The following is a 26751-nucleotide window of genomic DNA, read 5'->3' as shown; positions in this document are numbered from 1 at the left end:
TTTCGTGGAAAATTTCGTACTACTTTGTGACAGTGTAGTGTAGAAATTGAAGAATTTAATCAGGAAATTTTTTGATAAAGAACAAGGGGCGAAGATTCGTGGATTTGAAGTGGAATCGTCGCAAGTTTGGAGGTGAATGAATAAAAGATAGGGTTGTAGTTGTTTCCAGAGTTTTGGTTTGACGAAAATGTGTTAGTGGAGATTGGTGTGCATTGGAAAATCGATGGAAATTCAGTTCTTAGATAGCTCGCATTATTCGTGTGTTGCGATAAATGTCAAATATCATAAATCTCTTCTTTTCCCTAAGATCTAATTCCCCTACTAATTAAAATACAACAATAGCAGATGTAAAAAATATTCGTCCCTTAAAGACTCGTGTTACAAAAGATCTTCTTCGTGTTATAGAAACTTCGAAAATTGTGCTTAAGGCCGTAGTCGAAAATGGGCTTCGAGAAGACAGAGAAAGAGGTAGAAGCTCCTCCAAACGAGACGGAAAGCTACGTAGTCAATCTTCCAAGGCCTTTGAACATCGAAGAAAAGAAATATCTATTAGCGGTGGAACGGGGCGATCTGGTTAACGTCAAAAGATTCATTCAATTTGCCAATAAGGGTAGTGTCAACGTGAGTCTTTGTTCCAATCGATACTTTCTCTTAATCGACTTCTATAAGGGTACAACGTATTTAAATCTCAGGGAAAGTCACTGGATATAAATTGTGTGGATAGTTTGGGTCGCGGAGCTTTGTCATTGTCGATAGATTCAGAGAATTTGGAAATGGTCGAATTGTTGGTGGTAATGGGTGTGGAGACGAAGGATGCTCTTCTCCGAGCCATCGATCAAGAATTTGTGGAAGCTGTAGAGTTGCTGCTCGAACACGAAGAATTGCTGACTGCTAATTTATTGGCCGAGGAAAACTGTGAGTGATCCATGTTCCATCCTGCTATCGAATCTTTTAATTCGGCGAAACACGTGGACAATTGAGAAAATAGTAAACGATCGAATCTGATGTTTCTTATAAAATATCCATGCAATCTGCATTTGTAGCGACGAAAGATGTGATCCACAGTTGGCAGAAGATCGATCCAGCATCCGCGAGATATCCGCCAGAAATCACGCCTCTGATTTTGGCCGCACAGCGGAACAACTACGAGATTTTGAAGCTGTTGCTGGATCGCGGTGCCACTTTGCCCATGCCACACGACATTAAATGTGGATGTGCCGATTGTCTGCGATCGACGACAGGTAAAACACTCGAGCGATCCTATAAAATAAATTCCCAAATAAATAATAATAATAAAGGTTCGTCTTTCTTTAAAGACTTTTGTGTCTTTTCTCTATCAAAGAAAGAAGATTTCGATAAAAGTACCGTGAGTTGAAACATAAGCCATCGTTAAACAACGCTATAGTTGTTACAATTAAACTCTTCGGCTGGTTGTTATAGCCGATTTCTTTTCATTGGTCGCGCGATTTATTTTCGTACTTTCGTGCAACTTTTCCGAACGAGAGAAGGAATAAATTTTTGCGAAGGTTTCTCCGAACGAATTTTAGATTTCATACATTAAATTTAGCCGTCATAAACATTGTCGTAATTTGTTCGTCGAGTAGCGCATGACGTCAAGCGTATAGTAATCTTCGATTAAGTTAAGTTCCATTGCTACGAACGTATTTCAATTTCAGTGTGGCAATTAAAGGTTTAAGAAGAAGAAAGTAAAAGGATTACTTAACAATTTTCGAAATGCAATTATAAAAATGACAAAGTCATATAAATCTAGAAACTTGAATCTGATTTAAAACGTATATTACGCTGACATTATCATTCGTTTTTATGCCAGGCGACCCACTGAGACTTTCGTCCACGAGGATTTCCGAGTACAAAGCATTGGCAAGTCCAAGCTTAATAGCGCTCAGCTCGCCAGATCCATTGCTAACAGCTTTTCAATTAAGCTGGGAACTTCGCGAACTGACGATCGCCGAACCGGAAAGTAGGGGCGAATATCTGAAGCTTCGACGACAGGTGGAGAGGTAAATTTCACTCTCTTTCATTTAGTTATTACCTTTCATTTTGTCGCGTGGATAAATTTAAAATTTCCCAAAAGAGTTTTAGGGTTGCAAATAAACACAGTTTCGTCCTTCCATTCTCGTCAGATTTTGGCTTGTAGAATTTTCAATTTTCTGCAACGTGTTACCAAACATCGTATATTTTTCAAAGACGTAAAGTTATATTTAAAAAAATAATATAATATAGAACTGTTGCAGTTATAAAAAAGTAAATGTAAAAAATATGGCTATTTCTCTTCAAGTTACAAAGTGTCCTTTCTAATATGTAAACCTTGGAGATCTGGAAACATCCTTAAAAGCTTTCGTCGATTTCATTTCAATTAGATTCGCCGTTGATCTGCTGCAACAAGTGCGAACTACCACGGAATTGCACACGATCCTCAACTATGATCCTGAGGATGAGGAGAACTTGGTCACCAGGAAGCAGCTGGCTAGATTAGAATTGGCCATACAATATAAGCAGAAAACTTTCGTCGCTCATTCCCACGTGCAGCAACTGTTGGCGGCGATCTGGTGAGTTCGTTACAAAGTTCCCTCGATTTTCTACTCCTGAATTATCCGCGTGAAATTGCCACTGGCTGTTTGCAAACTTTATTTCCTATATTACATTAACAATGAACCCAATTACACTGTAACTATCAGACCTTCTTGTTACGTTTTACTGATATTAAAACCGATTACCGATATTAAAACATGATTCATAAAAATCATTTTGCGAGGTAGAAATTAAAGCAGAGGAAGAAGAGGACATTAGGATGACGAGATTGTACTAAGAGGGATATTCAGAGATCTCTCTTAAAGATATAGCTTTATTTTAATTAGAATTTTTCAACTAGAGCGAAAGAATCTTGGAATAGTAAAGATAATAAAGATACTTGCTCCTCGAAAAGGTCACTGAATTAAGCTTTAGAGTTAGGGCGAAGTTCGGTTTCCTAAAAATCAGTTACTTAATAGATTTCCTTATGCCACAAATTGTAGAATAATCAGTGGTTCGTTAAAATAAAAATATTAATTCTTATAAAATTATCAATTGACCTAACTCTGTACAATGAATAGACTGCGCGTGTTTGTACAAATTTATATTATTGGTTCCATAAAGAAGCAGAGTCTAACCAAAGACTTATTTCGATCACTAAGTATTACAACATATACTACATTTTGGATATTTTACATATTTTTACGTATCATATGCATTCTGTACGCTAAAATAATTCATCATAAAAGTCCGCGATCTAGTAATAGCTAATTATTAGATAACCCAACAGACTATCAATTAAATATTTTTATGCGAGTAGTTAATTATTAAATTATCTTAATAATTGTATAAGAGCGTGAACAGAATATTAATTCTAAATTAAATTATCTTCTTCTGATTCGTCCATCAAAGGTACGACGGCCTACCTGGCTTCCGGCGTATGACCACGTGGCAAAAGTGCGGTGTTCTTGCAAAAACTGCGCTCATGTTTCCATTCTACTCTATAATGTACTTACTAGCGCCAAACTCGAAAACTGGTCAAATGATGCGAAAGCCATTCGTCAAATTTCTCGTTCACGCTGCCTCATACGTGTTCTTTCTATGTAAGTCTCAATGATGTTAATAATCGTCGGAATTGAAACGATCGAGTCAGACGATGAATAATCGTTGTTTAGTTATTTTGATGCTGGTGTCGCAACGCGCAGAAGTGGAAATAGTAAAGATATTCGGCAGCGAGAAGGCGAAAAGGGATATCGAGATGGAATTAGCAAGACAAAGAGGCGCAGCCCCTTCGTTTCTAGAGGGTGTAGTTGTTCTCTATGTTCTTGGATTTATCTGGCAGGAAATGAGAGAGGTACTTTCTACTTTTTTCTCTATTTCGTTTATTACACTATACTTCGAGTTCATATAAAAATATATACTGTATCAAAGACGTATAATACATTCCATCAATGATAAAACGAATGCACGTTGTTTAAAAAATTGGAGATGATGTTGGAATCTTTGAAAAATCTCTATCCAGAGAAAATTATACCACAGCTACTTCATCAACCATCTTAGCTTTTAATTCTGTGGAATTCTGTAGAATTATAATTTCGAAAATGCAAAGAATTTGTTCGTGTTAGGAATTGTCGAATATTGCGAAGCTTCGTTAAGAGACGAAGAAATAGTTGGAAAATTTTAAAAAAGGAATACCAAGATTTCGTATCAAACTAATGTACATACATAAAACCGAGTTTACTTTAGAACATTAGATTTAACACATTATGTTGTAGAATGGAATAACAAAAATTAATATGCTACAAATTTCAAGGCCTATGTGGATGGCTTGAAGGCATATTTACGAGACATGTGGAATTTCATCGACTTCACCAAAAACTTTCTCTACATCGCGACCGTGGTTCTTAGAACTGCTGCGTACCTTCAACAAAGAGCGGAGATTAATCAGAACCCTATGGCAGCTTTGGTCCCGAGAGAAACATGGAGCGATTTCGATCCTCAGCTAATAGCGGAGGGTTTGTTCGCAGCCGCTAACATCTTCAGCGCTTTGAAACTCATCCATTTGTTCAGTATCAATCCTCATTTGGGGCCTCTTCAGGTACTTGTTATTCCCGATATCGCGAACCTTTTTAATTAAAAAAATCAATTAGAAATTGAAAAAAAGAAACAATGCTAAGAAGGAGATATATAAAATGGATAAAGGAAACAGAAATATTTGAAAGAAATAAAATTATCGGTACACAAAATGAATAAAATTGTTAGAATTTAATCTTAAAGTTAAGATTAATTATCTGTGTTAATCTGAGTTACTCTCAGACTAGACGTAGGTAGTGACCCATGATCCATTAAATATTTTGAGCCCCACTCTCTATACAGTAATGAGTATGACCTGTGTAAGTGTCCTGTTCAAATGCCTGTGCGGGTGTCTGTGTAGGAGTATTTGTACCTATGCGTGAAATATCGTTGTATTCCAACAAAAATGTTAAGTAAAAAGTCCGAAAAATTTCTAAAATTACAAAATGACAACCTTCTACGATTCTAAAAATTCAAACAAAAATCTCAACAAAATTCTCTTTTTGTTTCCAATTCTGATTTTTTTTAAAGAGCTTCATCGTTCTTGATCTCCAGTATCATCGTTGGAAAATACGTTTTCTTCCAGATATCCTTAGGTAGAATGGTGATAGACATCGTAAAGTTCTTCTTCATCTACACGTTGGTACTTTTCGCCTTTGCTTGTGGCCTGAACCAACTGCTTTGGTATTTCACGGAATTGGAGAGACGGAAATGCTACGATAACATCGCGGACCCATCTTGGGATCCTACCAGCGAGTCCTGTTTAAGATGGAGAAGGCTAGTACTCGTATATCGTAATCAACGATCATTTACTAAAAATTATTTTCTCCAATTTTTTAATATCCTTTAATAGATTCAGCAATCTCTTCGAGTCGTGCCAGAGTTTATTCTGGGCTAGTTTCGGAGGAATTGGCATAGAAAGCTTCGAACTCGCAGGTAAACCGAGAGAATCATCCAACTTTTACGCTATAAATCTATCTTGCTGTTCCTTTTTTAATAAATCATAAATTCGTAAAATCATAATTCTCAATTTTGATTAATATGCATTAAAAAAGCACTTGGTTTCGTTATGTCGATTTCTGTTTTGAGGAATCAAGACTTACACTCGATTCTGGGGCCTGTTGATGTTCGGTTCATATTCTGTGATCAACGTGATCGTTCTGCTGAATCTTCTCATCGCCATGATGAGCAACAGCTACGCTGTCATCGAGGTAAATCACTTTCGATAACGTGACCGAACGAGAAAATTTCGATTCGTAAAATCCCATGTAAACAGGAACGCGCGGACAAGGAATGGAAGTTCGCGCGGACGAAGCTATGGATGAGCTACTTCGAGGATGGCGATACGCTTCCGCCTCCGTTCAATATTCTTCCGCCACCGAAATTACTCTTCAGACTGTGCGGCCTACGGAAGAAGAAATTCGAAAGAGAAACGAGCGATCGCAGGCGGACACACGAGTCTAAGTAATAATCGAGCTTTAACGATAATCCATCGCGTAATACAAATAGATAATAATACTAAGACTTACAAGCTATACAGTGGGTTATTTGAAAAATTCATAGTTCAATTTCAGCTCGTATCTCGGTTTCTGACAATCGACGCAAAGTTCTACTTTCGGCGAAATTGAAAGAGAATAATCTATCAAGTTTTAGTAAAATAACGAAATACTACGTTCGAGAAGATATCATTCCTCGTTGGATATTAAATATGAGACTATAGTCTTTTAATAATCCTCCTGGATGAAAGAATCCTTAGTATGCTAAGAGTTACCATATCCACCATGGCGTTTTACGAATTTTACGACGCTATTGTTCGCTCTGATCAGGTATGGAGCCGTGATGAGAGCTCTGATATGGCGATACGTAGTGAACTCGCATTCTGAACACGAAATGGATCCTGTTACCGAGGACGATGTTCACGAATTAAAATCAGATCTGTCATCTTGGAGATGCGAATTGCTGGATATCTTACAGAGGAACGGCATGGATATTGCTGGGGCTGATACCAAAGAAAGAAGTAAGTGATTTCGAGGATTTTAAGAGAAAAGAAATTTTAAAATGTTCCCTGTGACGTATTTGATGTTTCGATAAATTGATAAATAATAAATATACTATTGGTAAAAAAACACGACAAATGAGGAAGTAAGGGAATTCTAGGACAAGAATATAAAATATAGGATACAAACTAACAATACGGAATAAGAATATATCAATATAGGAATATTTATAAGAATAAAAGAATTGAAATAAATAAAGTACTTTCCCTACGGTCAATTAAAAGTCCAACGACTCGTTCGACTTTTCGATTAATTCTTGCAATTAATTAATTTTCATCACTTCTGTGAACAATCAGCCATTCTTGGCAAAAAGATGAAGGTCTGGGAGCGGCAGCTGATGAAGGACTTCCAGGTAGCAGTTCCTGTCTCGGGTACGGAGTCCGAAGATCAGCCAGATTCTCTTCAGCAACCGGACGAAAACGAAGATAACATCGCCAGATGGAAAAGGATTGCCAAATTAGCTGTATTAAAATCTGCTAATCATCGTTGGAGCCAGGTGAAAATCGTATTTAAACTTACGTAATGAAATTAACATTTGATTCGTTGTGAGTGAAGAAACGATTAATGAAATATTGCAGGTCGTGGACAGCGCGATAAAAAGCTCTCAAATTGGTAGAAGTAACAGCAAAGCGTCTCTTCAAAATCAATTGCATTTGAAAGTAGCCATGGAAGAAGCACAGAGATTAAACAATAAGAGCCCCCTGCCACCTGTGCCGCCTGTAGAGCTACCTGAAAGCACAGCCTCGACGATTCTTCATGTTCTTCAAGATATCGTCGAAACGGAGGAAATATCGCATGAAACATTGGCCGAACCTCCGATTCTTACTCTCACGGCAAACCGTAATGAAACTGTTGTTCAAGTAAGTATCACTTTGTGTATTTAAACTTTAGATAAATAAAAATTTACATACTTATATATTTATTTATGTTCGATATATCTATTATCTGTTTCTATATTTATTTATAATCTAAATTGTCGATTATAGTTAATTAAACTTTCATAAATTAGTAGCCTGATGCTGATATTTCTCTTTCAGAAGATTATACTTTTCGAAAACGATTTTAAGCAAAATCCTATTAATCCTCCAATGGAAAATTTTGGATTTCACGGAATTTAATTAACTTTCGTAAATTAAAAATTTCGCTATCTGGTCAATTTTCTTGCAAAGTCTCAATCTTTGAATATAAAGCTAAAAAATGATTTTGTGAAAATTCACGTTAGTTCTCCAAATTCAAGATGTTCGTAATTCTTTTTATCGAAATTCGAACTGAAACCTATGAAAATTCCGAAAAATATTGCTTCCCAATAGCAAATTCATTATTCGAAGAAAGGAGTTCCTTAAAAATCTTCGATTTTCGTTAATACGTCTTCATTCTTTGTTGATATATCATGAAAAAATTGAATACTTATAATTAACTATATAGTATTTTATCACAAGTTTCTTAATTCAAAGATTGTTATTTGTTCGTACCTTGCACGCGCATATATTTGAATCCCGTCTATGGGGAATCACGTAATGGGTTGTTGCTTTCCTTTATAGACGAAGCCCGTGATGTCAATGGACTATGTCGATGAGAAGCCAGCTAAGATCGCACCACCAGTACCGCTTCGTACGCCGCCGCGAGTCGTCAAAAGGAAGTCCGCGAACTCTTCAACCACGGCCTACCAACAATCGACTGGTAAGAACTTTGTCATTTTTATTTAAAGAGCCCTGTTTTATTACTACATTCACAGCACAATTAATCGATACGACTTGCTTTCACAAAGCTCCTATAAATGTTTTCAAGGAACAAGGGAACTGTTTTCTCATTCGGATAAATAATAATAATAAATCAATATAAATAAATATTTTCGTTGATCCTCTGTATAAAAAGAAATTCAATTGCATATATGTATAACGTTTGTAAATAAAAATAAGAAAATGGATATATTTTTATTTTATGTCTCCATGTTTGTTTCCCATTAAACTTGGCGCGTACTTGAGTAGAAAATTTTATAAAAATTCTGTAAGCTGTTTCTATTGCGACTTGTGAAATTAATTTCTTTATTTCTTTTTAATTTAGTAGTTACGATTCCATTTGAAGAAATGAACTTTTTCTTTTAATAATACGTGTGTTTACAGAAACATCATCAGCGCTTCCCATCCACGCAATGAACAATCCCCAGTCTTCGTACGGTTCACCAGTGAGGGCCATGAAGAAACCTAACACTGACACAGAATCGACGTTATCTGCCCATACGGATGGCAAAACGATAAAGTCGCGACTAAAACCTACGCTGAGTCCGAAAAAGAATTTAAACATGCCAGAGGATAAAAAAAAATTAGTGGACGTAACGTCTCGATCACCACGAGTATCGAATAATAGATCGCCCCGAAGAGGTGGCTGGCTGTGAAAAACACTGAATAAATAATATAAAACAAACATAGCTTATGAAATTTCATTTAGGCATATGAACTGAATTTCTTTATTTTATATTCTTTAAAGTAAACTGTTAAATCCAACATTTTAAAAAGACAAATTGTATATTATACATTTTTACGACATACGTAGAGGAGATAATAAATCGGCATCGAAAAGACGGTGTAAAGTATTCATTTTTTATTTCTTAAAAAATATGTGTATGTATTGGAAACGTCAATTTAACGGAATAAAATACAAGCTTGTACAGCTAAAGTATCGTATATGTATATATTTCTTCGCTCACGGGTACAATCGGTATCGTGGTTCGATGGCGCTGGTCACGAGGAAACAAAACTGAAAGAACGCATAAGTTAATGCACTAATCGTATAAAATATATCTCAACATCGTGACGTTCGAAGAAACTTTGAATCATGGAATTGACGAAGGCAGATGGCTACTGCCATTTTGACAGTATTTTACGTGTTCTTTCACCTGAACGAACTCGATTGGCTACACGTTTTTTCCACCTTGGAAATAACTTGAATACTGAGGATACCATGGGTCAAGTAACTATACTCTCTAAGCGGCTTGCACCACTTTGCTTTGTGGACCTTTCTGCGTAGAACTGATTTTGTCCCCTAACGACAGCGCCATGCCTTGACTTTTCGCTCTAATACGGATGTGACCGACCACTGGAGCATCTGGTTTGTTCAGTGGCTTCTCGATGGACATATTCGCCAATGCATCCTCACCGAATATCGATTTCGCGTACATGTTCGCTGCCATGAAACCACACTGTCCAGAAAGGGCCTGAAAATATATTTGTTCTCCTATTTTTAGAAATTTGACATTTAAGGTTTTGCATGCCACCGTTAATGACAATGCAGATGTTTCCTTTTTTTAAGAATCTTGCTATAATTTTGTTTCGCTATTTTTAAAGTTGATTAAAGTTTCATGAAAAATATATATATATACATATATACATATTTATTAAAAAAATTAAATTTAAAGTACAGTACCTTTTCTGGAGTGAGACAGCGCATATTTGTAGATTTTAGTAAGTGAGCGAGGTACTCCCTCAAGTCTGACAGCGTCGTATTTACAGACACCTTGTTCTCCCATTCGAATTCTGCCCACATTTGTCTGAATTCCAGGTCGGTACACGTTGCTGGCACTATATAATCCATGATATCGATATGTATGTCATTCAACACCACTACGCTTCTATCAGATCCCGCGCCGAATACGTCGTATACTGAAAATCGATGATTCACGTTCTTATATGTCTTTGATAAACAAAGTAGCAGCACGAATCTTTATTCACTACCTATATTTCCAAATATTATTCCATTTTCTGTGGATGCCACTTTCACATTTGCCATAATGCTTGTGAAGTCTCGAGGAGCAAGCACAATAGGCTGCGGTCTCTCTACAAGTTTCAAATCACCCATCGTAGCAAGCTCTAACGTGCAATTCTGTAGAGTATCTTCGGTCTGATTAACGATTAATACATCTAGTACAATGTCGTATTGATTAACATGAACGAGAGCTTCTGCGTAAACAGGGTCTGAGAAGCCAGTTAATTGGGTAACCTTGCTCAAAGCACTGGGAGTTTGCGTATCTCCACTAGTACCGGATCTTCCAGCGACAGCAGCACTCAAACTTTGTTCGAATACGTCACCAGCTCCACCTGTCAAGTCCGAACCACGGCTCAACTGTAAGAATTGTATCGCGTCGTCTACTTGAACAACGCTACCTGGCTTCTCCTTTGCCTGTATGAACAAAAGAATGTACTACTTGCATTAAAAATATTTATATGGCACTAGTACTGAGACCAAGACTATATAAGAATTAAGGAAGAATATATTAGGTAGATTTGAAAAAGAACCTTTTGATTCTGTGAATCTTCTTCAGCTTTCGCTGTCAGCATTCTGCCAAGAGCTTCACGACATCCCTCTGTGAAAACTTTCTGTACAAGTGTCGTCGGGCAAGCCAATGATCTCAAGCATAAGGACAAACGTTCTGCATCATCGTGCGTTATTGCTTTAGCAGGGAGACCCGAACGACCCAACTGCATTACGCTGGACATCACGAACATCGCTTCAGCCTGCATACGATTGCTCTTTTGCACGTCTGTTTCAAGACTCTTATAACGAAGCGCTAATTTAGATAAGGTTGTAGCTAAAGACGCGCCTATGAAGAAGTCACCTTCCATCATGTACTGAACTAATGCTGGACGTTTTTCTTCTTTCTTACCTGTAATATTAGAAAAATAAATGTTATAAAGTGTCTGAAATCAATAAATAGATCGGCTCTTTTCTTTTTTGTTGAAGAAAAAAAATATTTTAATCATTTTCTAGTGAAAAAAACAACAACATATTAAAGTACTTAGGTAAATGGTAATAAATAATTACGTGTGGACGCCGCACTAAATGCACTCTGACTAGCATATGTGCCATCTGACGTGACCAACTGTGCCGGTGTAGCTTGTGCGCTTCCATCTTCTGTTGATTTCTCACCAGCCTGACGTTTATTCTCCGCTTCCAATAATGGTAATTCTCCTAAAGCAGCCCGTATACGACTCAGTACAGCTTCTATGTCTTCTTTCGACGTTGCATATTCACCAAGAATCCACAACGCTGCTCTGTGTACCTTTACCGATCTTATATGTGGAAATACCTATACATAAAACGCAAGATTAAAAACTGATTTGTTGAGATATGAAAACGAATACTAATATGTTAATTTTTACTTCTTTAATACGTACCTCAAGCAGTTTCTCTACAATAAGCGGTCTGAGATTTTCAAATCGCTGGATAGCTTCGCGAACAAACACAAGAACGTCAGTAGCAGCGGCCTCGTTATTCTCAGACAAGAAATCTGTTAATACTGGAATTACTGTAGCCGCCACGTCCGAGAATTTGATAGAGCAAGCATGTAGTGTTCTAACGAGTAATTGTCGATATCGACCAGCGTCTTCGTGTTCTCCACCAGCTGTTCTAAGCACTTCTTTCTTCAGTAATTGTACCATTTCCTCGATCGTGCGGGTTGTTACCAAATCCATCGCTAGAGCTAATGTTTTTGTTCTAACTTCCAATGCTGGAGAACCTAAAGTATGAATTAAAGCCTTAAGCAATTTTTTATATTTTGAGTTACTAGTTTTATTTGTCTTCGGAAATCTACCTAGAACCCTGAGTACATCCATCACCAAATCTTGAAGGACCCTCTCATAAACAGGACTATCCTTCATTGCGATCAAACGATCCAAAACAATCAATTTAACATTATTATCGCTTTCTTTAACAACTAATTCGATGTAGCACGAAGCTGCAGCCTTGATCGCCGTAGGAGCACTGGAGAGTGTAACCAAAGTACCAGCTGCTTCATAACGTACAGCAGCACTGGGTGAATTTAACAAACTATAGATGCATCTGATAAAACGAGCTCTCTCTGACGGATTTGCAAGACAAACCTATAAAAATATACGTTTATTAATATCTGGAATTCGATTTTTTACTACCAGTAGGAGCTTGTTTAAAATATATGCACCTTGTAAATTAATTCTACAATAACCAATTGCAATATATCGCCAAAGCTGGGCACTTGATCCAAACAAGCTGCTAAATAAGCCAGTGCTCTGCTCTGATCAGCATGTAACAACATCAGGAATGCATTTCTCCTACAAGACATATCCTGTTCTCCCTCTAAATATTTTGCTATTAATTCTGGAGCATCTGGTATAAGAAATTCAAAATTTCTGTAAATAGTAAAAATGGCCAGGACTGCGTTACGTCTAACGTAAGAGTGCCTATGCTCTAAACACGCAATTATTGCGGGCATTAGAGGCTCCAGAAGTTCTGGTTCCTTCAATTTGCACAAGAATCTGAAATATACAAGCATATTTTTAAATTAGTCTAGAATTTCAACAACTAAAGTAGAGCGATTGATATATTAATACCTTAAAGTAGATCCTCTAACAAACTCATTAGGATGCTGCAAATCCTTTCTATAAGCATCGCAAACTAAAATCATTTCCTGAAGCAATTTTCCATCGGGAGAAGTTTTGGGTACAATTTCCCAGAATATCAAAAGCAGCTTCTTTATGGTATGATCCTGTAATGGTAATACGAATCTAATGATAGTCATCAAAAGTCCAGGCAAGCGTTCTCCGCTCAAAATCATGTGAATGGTTTTCTTAAGAGCATCGATTTTTGTTTGAACATCGCCTTTCTCCAGATCTTGTTTTAACTGAAGTTCGTTTAATGGTTCAGTATCAGTTGGTACGTTTATTAAAGTATAGCAAGGTTGTTCAGCTATAGTACTCATTTTTGCGGTTACTCTACACTATGTCAGAAATCTTTTTCTTCTACGACCTGAAAATTAAGAAATCTGTGTATAATTTGCGAGTGAATAATCAAAATCGATCGTGTAATATATTATTCGGAAAATACATTGAAAGTGAGGTTAAGTTGCCCTCCACTATACCTTTACTTTGCCATATTGAAGACGATACTATAGATTGTGTTTATCGAGCTTGACATACCTGATCAAAAGAAAATCGTGCAGTAACAAAAAGCAACAATATCTTTCAACTGGTCAACTGACATATACGAATCCCGAAACAAGGAAAACAGCATACGTGTCAAACCCCTGCACAAGGGGACAATTCGGATTAGGAATAGATAGCGCCACGGTCTACGCTTTCCACGTATATCACATATTTTTGAATTCGTCATTTTATTTCTTTTTTAAAATATTCTTTATATCTTGTTTTTATGCAAATATAAGATTTACTGTCATTCTTTCTTCTTTAATTCTACGGTACTTCGATTTTAAAACAACAAACGATCATGTTTTAATACAAATGTACGAAGAAATGTTTTTATAAAATCTGTATGTAAATCATACGCTGAAGAATGTTTATACTTACGTAATATTGAATTGTTCGTACTTCTTACAAAGTTATTAAATGTCACTGATCACAGAAAATACGTAAACACGTCATTTTCTTAATTGTATTTAATATTAAAGAGACGATTGTTTTAGATGAATATAAAAGTAAAATGTATGTTAATTTAATTATTAATATTATTGAGGCAAAAATTTGTGTTTTAAATTGGTACGAGTTGAAATTTTGCTAAAGATCTAATAACAAATTTAAAGATCCAATAATAAATGTATTACAAATTACAAACATTTAAATGTTTTTTAAAAATTTCTTAATTTCCATAATTAATCGAACTATCTGATTAAATTACAATTCTGTTGAAAAGCACGTATTCACTTGCATCTTATCTTTGTTTTCACGCAAAGATTCGTAAAAAAAAAATGTACAATTAAAATTGTTTCCCCAAATAATTCCGAAATGAAAGTACGGAAGGAAAAAACAAGAAATAAAGCGTATACTTACTAAATAAAGCGTTTAACCTATTAATCGAACGAGATACATTGTTACTAAATATTATTAATTTATTTCCTTCAAAGATAAACCATCTCGATTAGCGAACTGCCTCAAGTGGAACACTACTGACCTAGAAAACAAACTGAACTAAATAGATTGCAACTGCGTTCAAATAAGCGAATAACCCGTTCGCGAACTTCACCAACGAAGTATTACACGCGATAAAAATACTTTGAACAATTCCACTATTAAAGAGAATAAAAACGAAACAATAATTTAGCGATTTAATTCTTGCAAGAAAAGTGGATATTATTTTGCTTTATGGCATTGCAGTCATTTTGTTGCAAATAGAATCGCTCGAGGCTGTTGCATAATCGCGTTATCACTTATATAGAATATTCAAAAATAATAATGTTGCGTTTCGAATAATTACAGCATTTTTCATTGATAAACAGAATGACCATATGACATATTACCATATATGTATACGTGATCAGATCTCTATGACTGGCAGGCATATCTTTCTTTTTGAATAATGAACATCCACGTAAAATTTTATTGAGGATGACGTATACCTTTAAAAATTTTCCATTTAACATATGTGAAACCAATTTCCTTTTATGTTTTCTTCGCATTTTGCTGCGAATATTATTTTCGTGAAGTTGAAAAAATTAAGAAAAAAAGCATCAAATCGAAAGAATTATAAGTACGGAAGCTTTTAATTGGTTTTCAAAAATCAATCAAATCTTATTGTAATAAGAGAACCTTGTTTCGTTGTCGAAAGAATAAAAGCAAATACTGGAGCGAATTTCAATCGTAATCGGATTATGATCTATATGGAAACAGGCTAATATCTTCAAGCGGATTAAGAGTACACATCCGTAACAGCAAATTGTGTAATATGAAACAAACTTTTTTCGATTATTCATTACATCGATAAACATCGATATTCAGTGAAACCATTACATTAATGAAACTTCATAATACCTAAATATTACATAATTTTATATTATATCGTTACGTTATTCTATATCATACGTTACACATCGTTTCATGAACCAATAAAAATATCTTATATAATACATGTACTTGTAGCCGTACAAATTTTCCATGGCAAATATTAAAAATTTACAGAATATTTCTGCGTGGATATTAGGTTGTCTCAAAAGTTTCTTTCGTTTTATAAGGAAATAATAGGTGGACAATAAAAAATGGATAAAATGCATCTATTATTTTCCTATAAAACGAAAGAAAGTCTTGGAACAACCTGATATAAACCATTAACCAGCGAAAAGCAATCGATCTCGTTAGACACGATTAGAGAAATTCCTATTGGTGGTCGCTGTTAATTTTTCGAGATTCCAGCTCGATGAAGCGATTTTATGGCGTCAGACGAAATTAGCGGCTAGATCGCGCGCGCGCCGGCTAATTGCAAGCGTCTCGACGTGACGCCGGAGCCGATCCTCAATTGCTTCTCGTCTCTGTCTTACCTACTTTTTTCGATTAACTTCTATTGCACCGGGCGTTGCACGCACGAAGGGGGTCAGACACGCGTTTAACTCGTTCTGGCCATCTCTCCGCCATAATCGGCACCGTCCTTTTTTATCTCTTATTGGCGTAGTTTCACGGAGTTTCAGCCCGATCGTCGGGAATATCACTCATTATTGCCACAAAGAGCTTCGCGTTCGTCACGCTGTCGGCGTCTCCTTTGTTGTTTCGATCGCCCGAATCATTTTCTATAGTTGAACGAGCTATTGTCTCGTTTCGAGCGATTCAGTTTCCGCTTGTAATTGGTATTTCGTTTCATCGTTTCACGGTCTATGCATATAATTTAATGCCCCTGAAGCAATTTCAATTAACTCTGTAAATTGAAATGTAGAGGAGAGGGAATGTCGTAAACGTTACTTTCGTCCAGCTTTTCTTGCGATTTTATTCAACCGCATCTATAGAAAGACTAGTAGCTCGGATGATAATTTCTATAATAATAATCGATTCTTTCCATTAACTACGATTTTTCGTAGCAGTTTACCTTTAGATAGATGAAGTTTCACCGTATTAACACCATCTTCTCGCAATGAATAAACTTGTGGAAATAAATCGGTTAGCTTTTAAGAAGTTCGACGCTAACAGCGAGATTGAGAAATTTGTGAAAGGATAAATCAACGATAAAGGTTGAACAATTTATCCAAATTCCTGTAGAGTTAAACACTTTAATACGTGATCAAACAGTGTAAGATTACTTATACATATATGTTCGAATTTCTTACGTTTTTTTAATGACGTAATGATAAGAAAGTGTATTAAGCCGGCAATTATCTCGCTTAACCATTCATTCTTCAAAATTCTACCTTCCTCTGTTGTAACGATATAATTATTTCGAAGTGGAAAACTTATTATCTACTATGTGTGCGAATATAAAATGAAATACAATTTATATTGACTTGAATAAAGTGAGGAAAATCTTTAGACAAAACACAACATCTTAGTCAACAAGTACTTTATTCAAAGATTCTTAAAGATTCTGAAAATTTAAGTACGATCGATCGTGTAACAGTCGTCATTCGGATTTTCTGTTCGAAAATGACTAAACTTTCTTTCGTGCTAAAATTATAAAAATTACTAAAGTTCCTCGCATGGCATGTCAATGATAATCTCGCGATTAATTACTAAACTGTAAAAAGGTTGAATAATGAACCGCAAGGTTGTCGTTAATATCCCATGCAAGGAATTATTCCTGGATTATCGTAGCATAATTTCGGATTCGGGCAGCATTTCATGGCAACGCTTTGGAAGATCTTCCTGCTCAGACTCTCCGAATTTCTTGGCATTCTGTAGCCGATCTCATTCAGAAGTTCTTGCAATTCGTCAGAGCTTAAGCTGAAGCCGAGGAGATTTTCTGGACTCTGTGAAACATCGTCATCCTCTGTAAAGGAAATCAATTTTCGGTTCGTTAATCTTTTATATTCCTGATTTGGTAAACCATTACGAAGAAAATACATATACACTAAACATTGTTGCATGAGAAAAGAAATAATTTTCAACTGGCTTTAAACATTCAACTTTCAATATTCAAAATTGAATATTCAAAGATTCGTGTTAATAGAAAATTAAAAAATTCCTACCAATATAAATATAAACAACCATGTGGAACATTACCATTGCGTAGATAACGAAGCAATAGCTGGACATTCTCCGAGGATCGTTTTATCCTTTCTCCCTTGCAGCTATTCATAATCGCATCTCTGGCGACGTTTTTACACTGTAAGGAGAGTTGGCTTATCGTGTCGGCTATCGAGATCTCGACCATCGTCAGCAACATCGTCGTGAATAACGCCACTCGAATCTGACACATATCCACCGATGATACTGCGTCGACTGACTTGCAACAAATAACGAAACAGCTGTTTCCTCGAATCGGGAAATCGAGATCGTCGATTCGCCGGTCTTTCGGTTACTCCATATATTAACCACGGTCCTTCGTACTTTTAACGAGAAAGCTATCAGCTTGAACGTGTCGCCAGACCGACTTTGCAATCGGGTTTGTTTTAATTGGATAGTTGGATTTTCTGTTCGGTTTATCGTTTTATCGTCACTAAAAATGTTATTGAGGTCAAGAATGGGTATAGATGGAATTATTACGTATTAATTATGACGCCATTCGAGTTTTGGATGATTGCAGTTGAAGTAACGCGTTCCTACGGACAAGTGCGTTCATTATTGATTTATTATAATCCATTATTGTTTATCGTTATTAGTGTTTATTATTTGTATATTATTATTGTATTATTATCCACATATATTCTCTTTATATTATCATTTATTATTCATTTCTCCATCGTATTATTCATTTTCGTTTATTATTCACGGATGTTAATACTTTATAAGCTTTTAGATTCCTCGACATTTTAAATTAACTAAAAGTAAAAATTTATTTATACAATTTACAGTGATTTATTTGTAGATCACCGCAATGTTTAGGCTGTTTTTGATAATTCAATAACGAAGCTTCTGAAACAAAATTTATTAATTTCGAATGAAAAATGAATTACCATAGTTGAAATTTCGAAAACATATTTCATTTATTTGCATCGTAATGCTTTTACGTTTACATTATAAATTGAGCTCTTGTTTGAAATATTTTGTCGTAAAGTCATGGAACGCAACTGGAATATCGCAACAATGTGGATCGTCCTACGTACTTATTCTCTTGCAGAAGTAAGCAAAATATTCAAACTTTTTAAGACATAACGTAATTTCACCTCGAGACGCATTACGGTGTTACGACATCGAAATATAAATACGAATAGTCATTTAATAAATACACGCTGTATATTTACAAATAAATATCGAATAAATGCCCAATTGCACTTAAAAAGAATGCAATTAACCTTTGCAAACACACTGGTGAATTTGTAAAGAAAATTACACCATACGACGATAGGTTTCGCAAACAGAGCAAAACTCTCCTCTGCAATATTTTGGAGTTTATAATCGAACTTGGGAGAACCATTTGTCGAGCCTTGATTTTCAATTTGCTATTTTTTTCATTTTCCAAACTACGTTCATAAAAATATTCATTTGCATACAAATCCGCAGTTTAGTGATAATCTGATCTCTTTCGGGCAGTTGCACGCTAATCATTTACACGGATAATCAAATTGAACGTCAAATTTCGCTTCTGAGAGACTCATGCATACATATGTCCAATATATCTCGACGCGTGGTTTCAAAATTATAACGACTCTCAGCGTTGCTTATGAAAATTGCCTTGAGACATATCCCATTAATCTCAAGGGTTGAGACACTCTAGCATTGATTCATACTCTCCTTATCTCTATTCGAATAATAGAACACCATTTACGACTTACTAATAATCGCTGCATTTAAACAAAATTAATACATCATCGCCCATGTATGTACAATGCACGTGTACGAAGCTAATACAAAATTTTACTTGCCAATTTCGCGACCAAAAATTTGTACGTTCGAATTAATTAAAGAAACGATCTGAGAACGAATTCTTTATGAAAGCAAGAGATCTTGGATGAAAAGTCGAACGATCTTACGCGTTTCGAGTTTTGCACTCCATGCATCATCCGCAGATAGTTAGCAGAATGAGACATTCCAATGACGATTGAGAACAAAAATAAAAATTCACTGGCAACGTTCGCAGGTCGTACTCGCACGCTGGTAGACCACGTTCGCAGATCAGGTTCGCAGGCCATGTTCGCAGGCCATGTTCGCAGATTAGGTATGCACGTTGGCACGTTCGCAAGTCACATTCGCACGCTCGCAGGCCACGTCCGCGGACCAGGTTCGTGGGCCATGTTCACAGACCATGTTCGCACATTAGATACGCACGTTCGGAGGTCGCATTCGCGGGCAACGTTCTCGGAACAGGTTCGCACGTCCTGAGGCCGCTTTCGCAGGTTTGCAGGCCACATTCTGACGTTTCGCAGCGCGACATTTCAACGAGGATCGAGGGCAAAGATCAAAAGATGGATACAATGTGCAGCTTCCTCGAAATTCGATACCAGGGGATGCGAAGTGAGTGTTTGTCTGGCTCCCTGGCTCAGTTGAGATGTCTTGAATGGCTACCTCTTTGTCTAACTACACGCGATGACGTTTAAGTAAATAGCGCCGATACCAGGAACAATCTTACCGTTCTTTCGTAAGTATCACGCAGAAATCATTTTCTTTCCCTTCCGTTTCGTCAGATATTGCGCTGACATTTGACAAAGAGCAGAATTTTTGTGTCGCTTAAAAAATTTTCTTACAATAGGCGTCAGAAATTCACTCTTCGATCGAGTCGCGGTTACGAATGATTTTCGTTAAAAAGATTAACAACATACAGCGTAACAGTTTATAGCGGGACAAAACTTACATAACAATGTAATACAATATCTTGTTGATTCGGAACGATAAAAATTACAGTCGTGGTTTGGACCATTTCTTTTTTTATTCTTCAAAGAAGGGAAGGGACTTTTTAATTGGAGATTAAAATCACAACGAGAATTGACAAACAAGAATATAACTATCGAGTGAGCGAATCTTCAAGCGATTAGATTCCGATGTACGAACGATTCTTACTAATCCTCTATCGATCATCGAGGGAATTATTGCTTACATTTATTATTTACTTACATATTCTTTACTCAAAGACCGATGATATTCATCGACTAATAAGATTAAGATCGAACAATGTTTATTTCGTTTTTCGTCGACTGCATTCCGCACTGTGCTTGTGGCCGAAAGTGCACTCGCACGGAGGATTGCGAGAGAGAAACGATGTCCCGTAGTGGGTTTGCTACTATCATCCAATTTACAAGCGAACCGTGTGCAGCGGTTAATAGCTGCCGGAATAATGGGCATCGTGCAGGTAGTGATGGGATCGAAACGAACATACAACAGCAAACGTAAATCTTTCGGATAATAAAAGTTTCTTTCACTTTTGTCATTCGTCTAAGACGTCGTTTCTTTTGTTTTTTTTCTTTCGTATCCCTGCGTCACGGAGAAACAGATTTTGCGAGTAGTCGTAAAGTTTATTTCTGCGCCTAGAACAACGCGTGTCGTGTGGTATTGCGCGCTTTCAAAGACCGTATTTTTGGATCTGTAAAGTACTCCTCGAAACGGCCGTTATACACGTCGTAATAATTAATATCGCCTTTGCTTGTTGAAGGTTATGGTTTTATAAATTCTGGTTTTATAGAGAGGAGAGCGAGTGCAGTGTGCTATATTCTCGGAATTTATGCTTTGCAATTTGAAGAATATTGGATTTTTAACGTTTCTGCAAATCTTTCTAGCCTCTCTTATTATCGAACTGATAAAAATACTTTCAACTTCTAACGTGATATTTCTATCGCGAACTAAGTGAAAAATTCTTTCGGTGCATCTTCGATCCTTTGCTCAAATTTTCTATAATTACACAAACATCTATAGTCTAATAACGATAAATCGTCTTGTAACTTTTGAGCAAATCTGTATGTGAAAGTTTCCTCTTTTTGCCCAAAGTCGCTCTTTGATCCGATCAATACATTTTCAATAACTTCGAACCAAACCATGATTCCCTTGTATAAAAAGTTTATGCGATATTAATATTTCACGAAGATTCAATTTTTTTAAATGCTTAATATCTTGTCTTTATATCGTTGATCTCCGTTAGGGAATGAACACGATTGACGATTATTAAATTCTATGAATTCCAGGATTTTCTCCTTATTTTATAGGAATTCGTATTTCTCGGCCAAAGTAGGTATTACAGATTCGAGTAACAAGTGGATAATAATTCTTAACTACAAGCGTGCTAACAAGAGCGATTTCTGATTTTAAAGAAGCACCACAGAGTGCCGCGTGTTATCTGTCACGAGATCGCCTAATAAAGACCGAATTCTCAAACATCTTTCTACTGGCCAGAGAACGAGGAGGCTGTGCTCGTTCACGCTCTTTGTGCGCGCCTAGCGTGTTCGACACGTTGGCATCAACGTGACCTGTTAATGGTTCAATCTGCCATAAGATGCGCCAAAATACATTCTCAGAAACAATAATTCTTCTACAAAAGACACTTGGCGAACGTTCCCTTTGAAATCTATTAATTTCTACTAGGTTTTTCAAAATTAGGCAATTGGCTGTATAAAAGCTAATTATTTTTTATGAAATATATTACGTTACAGGCACTTACTAATTAACGTTGTCTACTATAAAACCATTTTCTTCGATTTCTGCCTAACAAATATCCTAGAAATTCTATCCTAAATATCCTATAACTATATAAAATATAATATAGGTTTCGAGATTTTAGAACGTATTACGACTCCGTACTAGAAATACTGATAAAAGATAAAGTACAAAAAATTTGTAATAAAAGAAAATCAAAATGGATAGCATACGATGAAATTATAATGCAAGGGACAAGATGAGCTTTTATTCATATATTTTGCAAAAGAATCGTTCAAATCGTCGGAATATGTAAAATTTCTACGAAGAATTATAAATTTGTCACTTTCACCATTCCGATAGTTCTAGCGTCAGGTAAAGGTATTGCGTTTCCTTCCAATTTCACCTACTTGATAGGTATATCGGATTATCTATCATCGAGGGAGCCTGTTCACCTTCTGTGCGATACAAAAGCCAGGGGACATTAAATCCTAGAGATAATTTTTTCCAATTGTAGATACTTAAGAGAAAGATATCAAACCATCAACCATAAACCACGTTTTCAAATTGAATTTTGGATTTCCACCCTCGAGTTTAGATTAAAGCTTCGAAAGAGTGCGGATTAAAAGATCGCAAGAATGAAATACATCGTTCTGTTCGTTGTAAATATTATAATTAACAAATATTTTGGAGCAGGAGAAAAGGTAAAATGAGTGGGTAAAATGAGTATGAAAAATCTCGAAGGGTAAAAAAAAATCGAACAAAAATGTGTCAGTTTAAGCGTTCGTGTATTTTTTATGCAAATTCTAGCAGATAGAACTGGACAACAATCTCCATGAATATGTTTTGACAGCACGCGAAAATCGATCCCATCGCTATCTGCAAGCCGGTTACGCAAGAACTCGCCACGTGTCTCGCATGAATCGCAATCTTCTATGATAGACGTGACAGAACAGGAAGGAGGAATGAGATTGCGAACAAGTAACTATTCGATTGATATAAATATGTAAATCGTTTCTCGTTATACAGGACCCGTGGCGAATGTAGGATTTATTTACAGTGATTGAACATGAGTGACGAGAAAATGAGAAACTATGTACATAAATGCGCTTGTGAAATGATATTTATGAATACTTGGTGGAAGAAGTATAATGAATTTTCTAATATTTTTACACTAGACTTATCAACGTTTTATATGTTACATCTGGACTTTTATTATTTAAGAAAATTTATTCGCATTTCGTGCGTTTTAATACATAGGCGTGTAAATTAAATCGATGCGATATCGACGAAAGTTTATCGAATGCTTTATTCAGGAATATAATACTAATTTCATCGTTAAAATAATTTCTGTATTAATTTTTAATCTTCTAATCCATATTCAAGATTGTCAGGCACAGTTACGAACGATGCTCCTTCAAAGGATATTTATACATTTATAAGAAATTTACAAGAGAGGAAAATATTTAAATCTAAAATAATTACCTATAAAAAAGTTATTAAATCTAGATACATCGAATTTATTTACACACCTAATATTAAAAAAATATATACATGTACCATAATAATAATTATTCATATTTTTCTATTTTTTATTAAAAAATAGCGATACAAATAATCATTACTATAGAATTTTTCAAATGTTTCGCTATACTTCTTTCGATACTTCGCTAAGTCCGTATACGCTACCCGTTACGTATACTCTCGAAACAGTAGAATTTGAAATGGCACACTCGAGCGTTCAGAGTCGAGAGTCGAATTAAATAAATTAACTAATACAACTGGAAACTAGTGGCGAATGACGTCAAACACATCTGGTGGTTCGCGACCCTCGAATTATTATGCATCGTTCGAGCGTGCCTCGAGTATCTCACTATACAGTACGGAGGCAAAATTGAACGTTGTTAAACGACACGGCTATTTTCTATCGCAGATATATCCGTTTATTTACATCTACATACCTATTTAGTCGTGTTTCAATTCGCAATACACAATTGCATTTCTTTTTCACTTTCCTCTTTCGTCTTATCGAGTTTGTCCTTTCCGGAACGCAATATTCGTGCAATGATATTTCGCGAAACTCGGCAGTTCAAACAAATTTTTAAATCGTTCGATTTTGCCTCGAAATAATTCCAATGCTGTGGAACAGTTTCTCTTCTTTTCATGCAGAACAAGAATCAACGCTGTTCAGGCTGAAAAATTCAGAGAGCTTTCCTCTTGCTCTTTTACATAATTGTATTAAGCGATTCCAACTATTCAGAAGTCAATCTGTCCAATTTTATTGGAGAATTGGTTCTACTGTTCGTAATGTTAAGCGGTAATTGCGTGTTACGGTATTTAAATTGTGAGATTTTGGAAATTGTCGAATGGTTCGGAGTCACGCAGAATCTAAGCTCGACTCTATAGAAGTGAATTCTTTGATTTGCGAAAGATACAGCGCTATTGCATGTTCTTACTCGCAATAATTTACTAGTTAATGATGTTGGTGAATTGAATCGAATAGGATAATCATAGGATACGTAAATTGTAAGATTTCATTTGTTTTATTACCAAACTTATTCCATTATTCCTGTGATTTTTTTTAACCCTCCTATCGTATTAGATAATAATGGAAATTCGTCAAAATCTTAGAAATTTATCTCGATCAACAAGACCAAAAAAAAAAAAAGAAAAATCTCCATTAAAATTTCATACAAAAGAAAAAAATACATTGATTTAAGGAAACGATTAAATCACGTAAAATTTATTAAACGCAATAGGGGTATTAAAGGCCAGATTGACTTCTTTCTATTCAAATAGACGCGCAAATAAAAACGAAGCGAGTAATTTTCCACCTAAACCTCATCATCCAAAAAGGAATCGCGATTCTGACTTTGTTCTCCGAGAAAATTCCGATCGCCTCGCATACTTCGTCTGCCTCTCGGTTGCTCGGTATTTCTTACCATCGTCCTTAGTGACTAGTTCGTTCAGCACTAATTTATTAAATGTAGAATTCCTTAGCTCTAATACTAGTGAGATCATTGTTCGACAAGGGAGCTGAAAGTGACCGGCAACTTAACGAGAGGAACGAAACGGAGAAACAAAATAAAAAAAAAAAAAAAAAAAAAAAAAAAGAAAGAATCGCGAACGAGTCCGACTAAACTTATCTCTCGTATGTACATTTGTATGTATGTGTGTGTGTATGCGTCTCGTTAAAAAAAAAGAGAGAGAAAGACACGAAGAAAAATAACAATAATAATAAAATAAAATAAAACGAAAAAATCGAGCAAAAAAATATATATACATACACTTATTGTATAGGGTTAGGTTAGACGTGTTACAACACTGGATTTAAGTCTTTCTCTAGGAGATCGCGCGCGACTGATGGCCCGGATCGATTTTTCCAATTTATTACATACGTATAGCTTCTCCATTTTTTTCTTTCGGATTCAGCCGCGATTACTCGTGAATTGTCGATACTCCGCGTCACGAGCACTGCTTCCAGAGACATCGAGCGTCGTTTTTCAAGCGATGCGATGGCCCATGTACGAGAAATCCACGAAAATTGACCATCTTTTTTCCATCTTTTTATATCTTTTCTCCATCTTTTATATATTTTTTTTCCTGTTTTTTATCCATTTGGTAAAATACTCGACTAATATGTTAAAAATTGCAGAGTAGATTAGATCGTAAATTTCCAAGTCGACCATTCGCGCCGTAGATTCGAAGGGAGAACGATCGAACGACTTACTCTTACTCGTCTCTAATCTCTTTTCCTTCACAACTCCAGAAAATACAATGACCAATTTCTCACTATTTTATGGGACTAGACATCTTACTGATTGCACGCTCTCTTTCGTCCGCCTCTGTCCTCTTGGATCAGCTTCCTCACGCTTTCTTGTCCATTGGCCTCATCTTCCTTAGATATTTTGTTCCCTCTCGCGCTTTTCTTTCTTTTGCTCGTTTAGCTCTCTTTGTTTGTTACGATTTTTTCGAGTTCGTGGTCTCTTCGACTGTCTCGACGGGTGCACGAACGAAGGAGGAAAGAAGTTAGAACACAGAGAGTTCGATGCTAAGATGAAAGAGGTGCTTCAAAATGGCGCCTCACGAGCCGTTGCTTTCGTCTCCGTTTCTACCTCTTTTTTCAATGGCGCACCCGATTTGACGCCCGATGTCTTCTCTAGCATCTGCAACCAGAAATAACAACTCTTATTAGTTACGAATTCCTTTAAATTCGTTCTTCGATTCTAAAATACAGGCGTCTGGAATTCGAACGATTAGCAATTTGCTTGATTATCGATTATTAACTAAATAACGTACGAAACTGTTTACTTAACATTTCTGCGAGTCCGATTATTTAATCTTAGAACACAAATATTCGTTATTTTCATGGTCGACAATTTGTTTGATTATCAATCTATTAATTAATTAATATTTCAAACTGTCATGTAAGTAGAAATTTCTTTCGACTGGTTATTTAATCCTAGATCGCAAACGTTCGTAGTTTTTTATAATTCGAGAATTTGTCAGATTATCAATTATTAAGCAGATAACATTTTAAGCTATCGCTCAATAAATTCTGCGATACAGCATCGCAAAGATAAAGATTTATATCAAGTTGTAAAGTTTTTATCGACATTCGTGCATTTTAA

General features: G+C 35.9%; 4 protein-coding genes across 6 annotated transcripts in view; 1 reads left to right on the top strand and 3 right to left on the bottom strand.

Annotated features, from left to right (window-relative positions):
• Positions 1-127: 127 nt before the first annotated feature.
• Trpl (transient receptor potential-like) lies at positions 128-9241 on the top strand. Of its 2 annotated transcripts, none has more exons than XM_072016066.1 (18): positions 128-262; positions 388-621; positions 693-915; positions 1044-1241; positions 1832-2021; positions 2382-2570; positions 3445-3635; positions 3708-3886; positions 4346-4630; positions 5192-5382; positions 5459-5541; positions 5695-5816; positions 5882-6069; positions 6432-6622; positions 6959-7158; positions 7241-7522; positions 8204-8342; positions 8786-9241. In XM_072016066.1, exons 2-18 carry the CDS (start codon positions 442-444, stop codon positions 9055-9057), a joined length of 3303 nt encoding a protein of 1100 aa, XP_071872167.1. In that variant the 5' UTR covers positions 128-262; positions 388-441; the 3' UTR covers positions 9058-9241. The 2 variants fall into 2 exon arrangements, with proteins under 2 accessions (XP_071872167.1, XP_071872166.1); XM_072016065.1 differs by having other exon boundaries at positions 128-274; positions 406-621.
• A 1-nt stretch (position 9242) lies between these two features.
• Positions 9243-13752, bottom strand: Betacop (coatomer subunit beta). The gene is made up of 10 exons (XM_072016068.1): positions 13610-13752; positions 13025-13439; positions 12616-12949; positions 12250-12538; positions 11834-12174; positions 11481-11745; positions 10955-11322; positions 10394-10838; positions 10086-10321; positions 9243-9876 (listed from the first exon to the last, which is right to left on the bottom strand). Exons 2-10 carry the CDS (start codon positions 13390-13392, stop codon positions 9646-9648), a joined length of 2877 nt encoding a protein of 958 aa, XP_071872169.1. The 5' UTR covers positions 13393-13439; positions 13610-13752; the 3' UTR covers positions 9243-9645.
• Positions 13753-16994: 3242 nt separating this feature from the next.
• LOC139993808 (uncharacterized) lies at positions 16995-18011 on the bottom strand. The gene is made up of 2 exons (XM_072015879.1): positions 17624-18011; positions 16995-17390 (listed from the first exon to the last, which is right to left on the bottom strand). Exons 1-2 carry the CDS (start codon positions 17817-17819, stop codon positions 17176-17178), a joined length of 411 nt encoding a protein of 136 aa, XP_071871980.1. The 5' UTR covers positions 17820-18011; the 3' UTR covers positions 16995-17175.
• A 4880-nt stretch (positions 18012-22891) lies between these two features.
• LOC139993807 (uncharacterized) overlaps positions 22892-26751 on the bottom strand; it is a 32843-nt gene continuing 28983 nt past the window's right edge. For both annotated transcript variants that reach the window (XM_072015877.1, XM_072015878.1), the window contains one exon: positions 22892-26286. In XM_072015877.1, coding sequence (XP_071871978.1) covers positions 26191-26286 — 96 coding nt within the window. In that variant the 3' untranslated portion in view covers positions 22892-26190. The remainder of the gene's footprint in view (positions 26287-26751) is intronic.

This window comes from Bombus fervidus, chromosome 13 (genome assembly GCF_041682495.2).
Source record: "Bombus fervidus isolate BK054 chromosome 13, iyBomFerv1, whole genome shotgun sequence".
Lineage (NCBI taxonomy): Eukaryota > Metazoa > Arthropoda > Insecta > Hymenoptera > Apidae > Bombus > Bombus fervidus.
Note: the sequence above shows the minus strand (reverse complement) of the source record. Positions and strands in the feature narration are given on the sequence as shown.

Coding starts and splice junctions, on each gene's coding strand:
- Trpl (XM_072016066.1), top strand. CDS start 442: ATGGGCTTCGAGAAGACAGAGAAAGAGGTAGAAGCTCCTCCAAACGAG. Junction 916..1,043: donor TTTATTGGCCGAGGAAAACT/GTGAGTGATCCA, acceptor CTGCATTTGTAG/CGACGAAAGATGTGATCCAC. Junction 5,542..5,694: donor AGAAAGCTTCGAACTCGCAG/GTAAACCGAGAG, acceptor TTCTGTTTTGAG/GAATCAAGACTTACACTCGA.
- Betacop (XM_072016068.1), bottom strand. CDS start 13,392: ATGAGTACTATAGCTGAACAACCTTGCTATACTTTAATAAACGTACCA. Junction 12,539..12,615: donor TTGTAGAATTAATTTACAAG/GTGCATATATTT, acceptor ATATTTTTATAG/GTTTGTCTTGCAAATCCGTC. Junction 12,175..12,249: donor GGATGTACTCAGGGTTCTAG/GTAGATTTCCGA, acceptor TTCATACTTTAG/GTTCTCCAGCATTGGAAGTT.
- LOC139993808 (XM_072015879.1), bottom strand. CDS start 17,819: ATGTGTCAGATTCGAGTGGCGTTATTCACGACGATGTTGCTGACGATG. Junction 17,391..17,623: donor GCTTCGTTATCTACGCAATG/GTAATGTTCCAC, acceptor TTTCCTTTACAG/AGGATGACGATGTTTCACAG.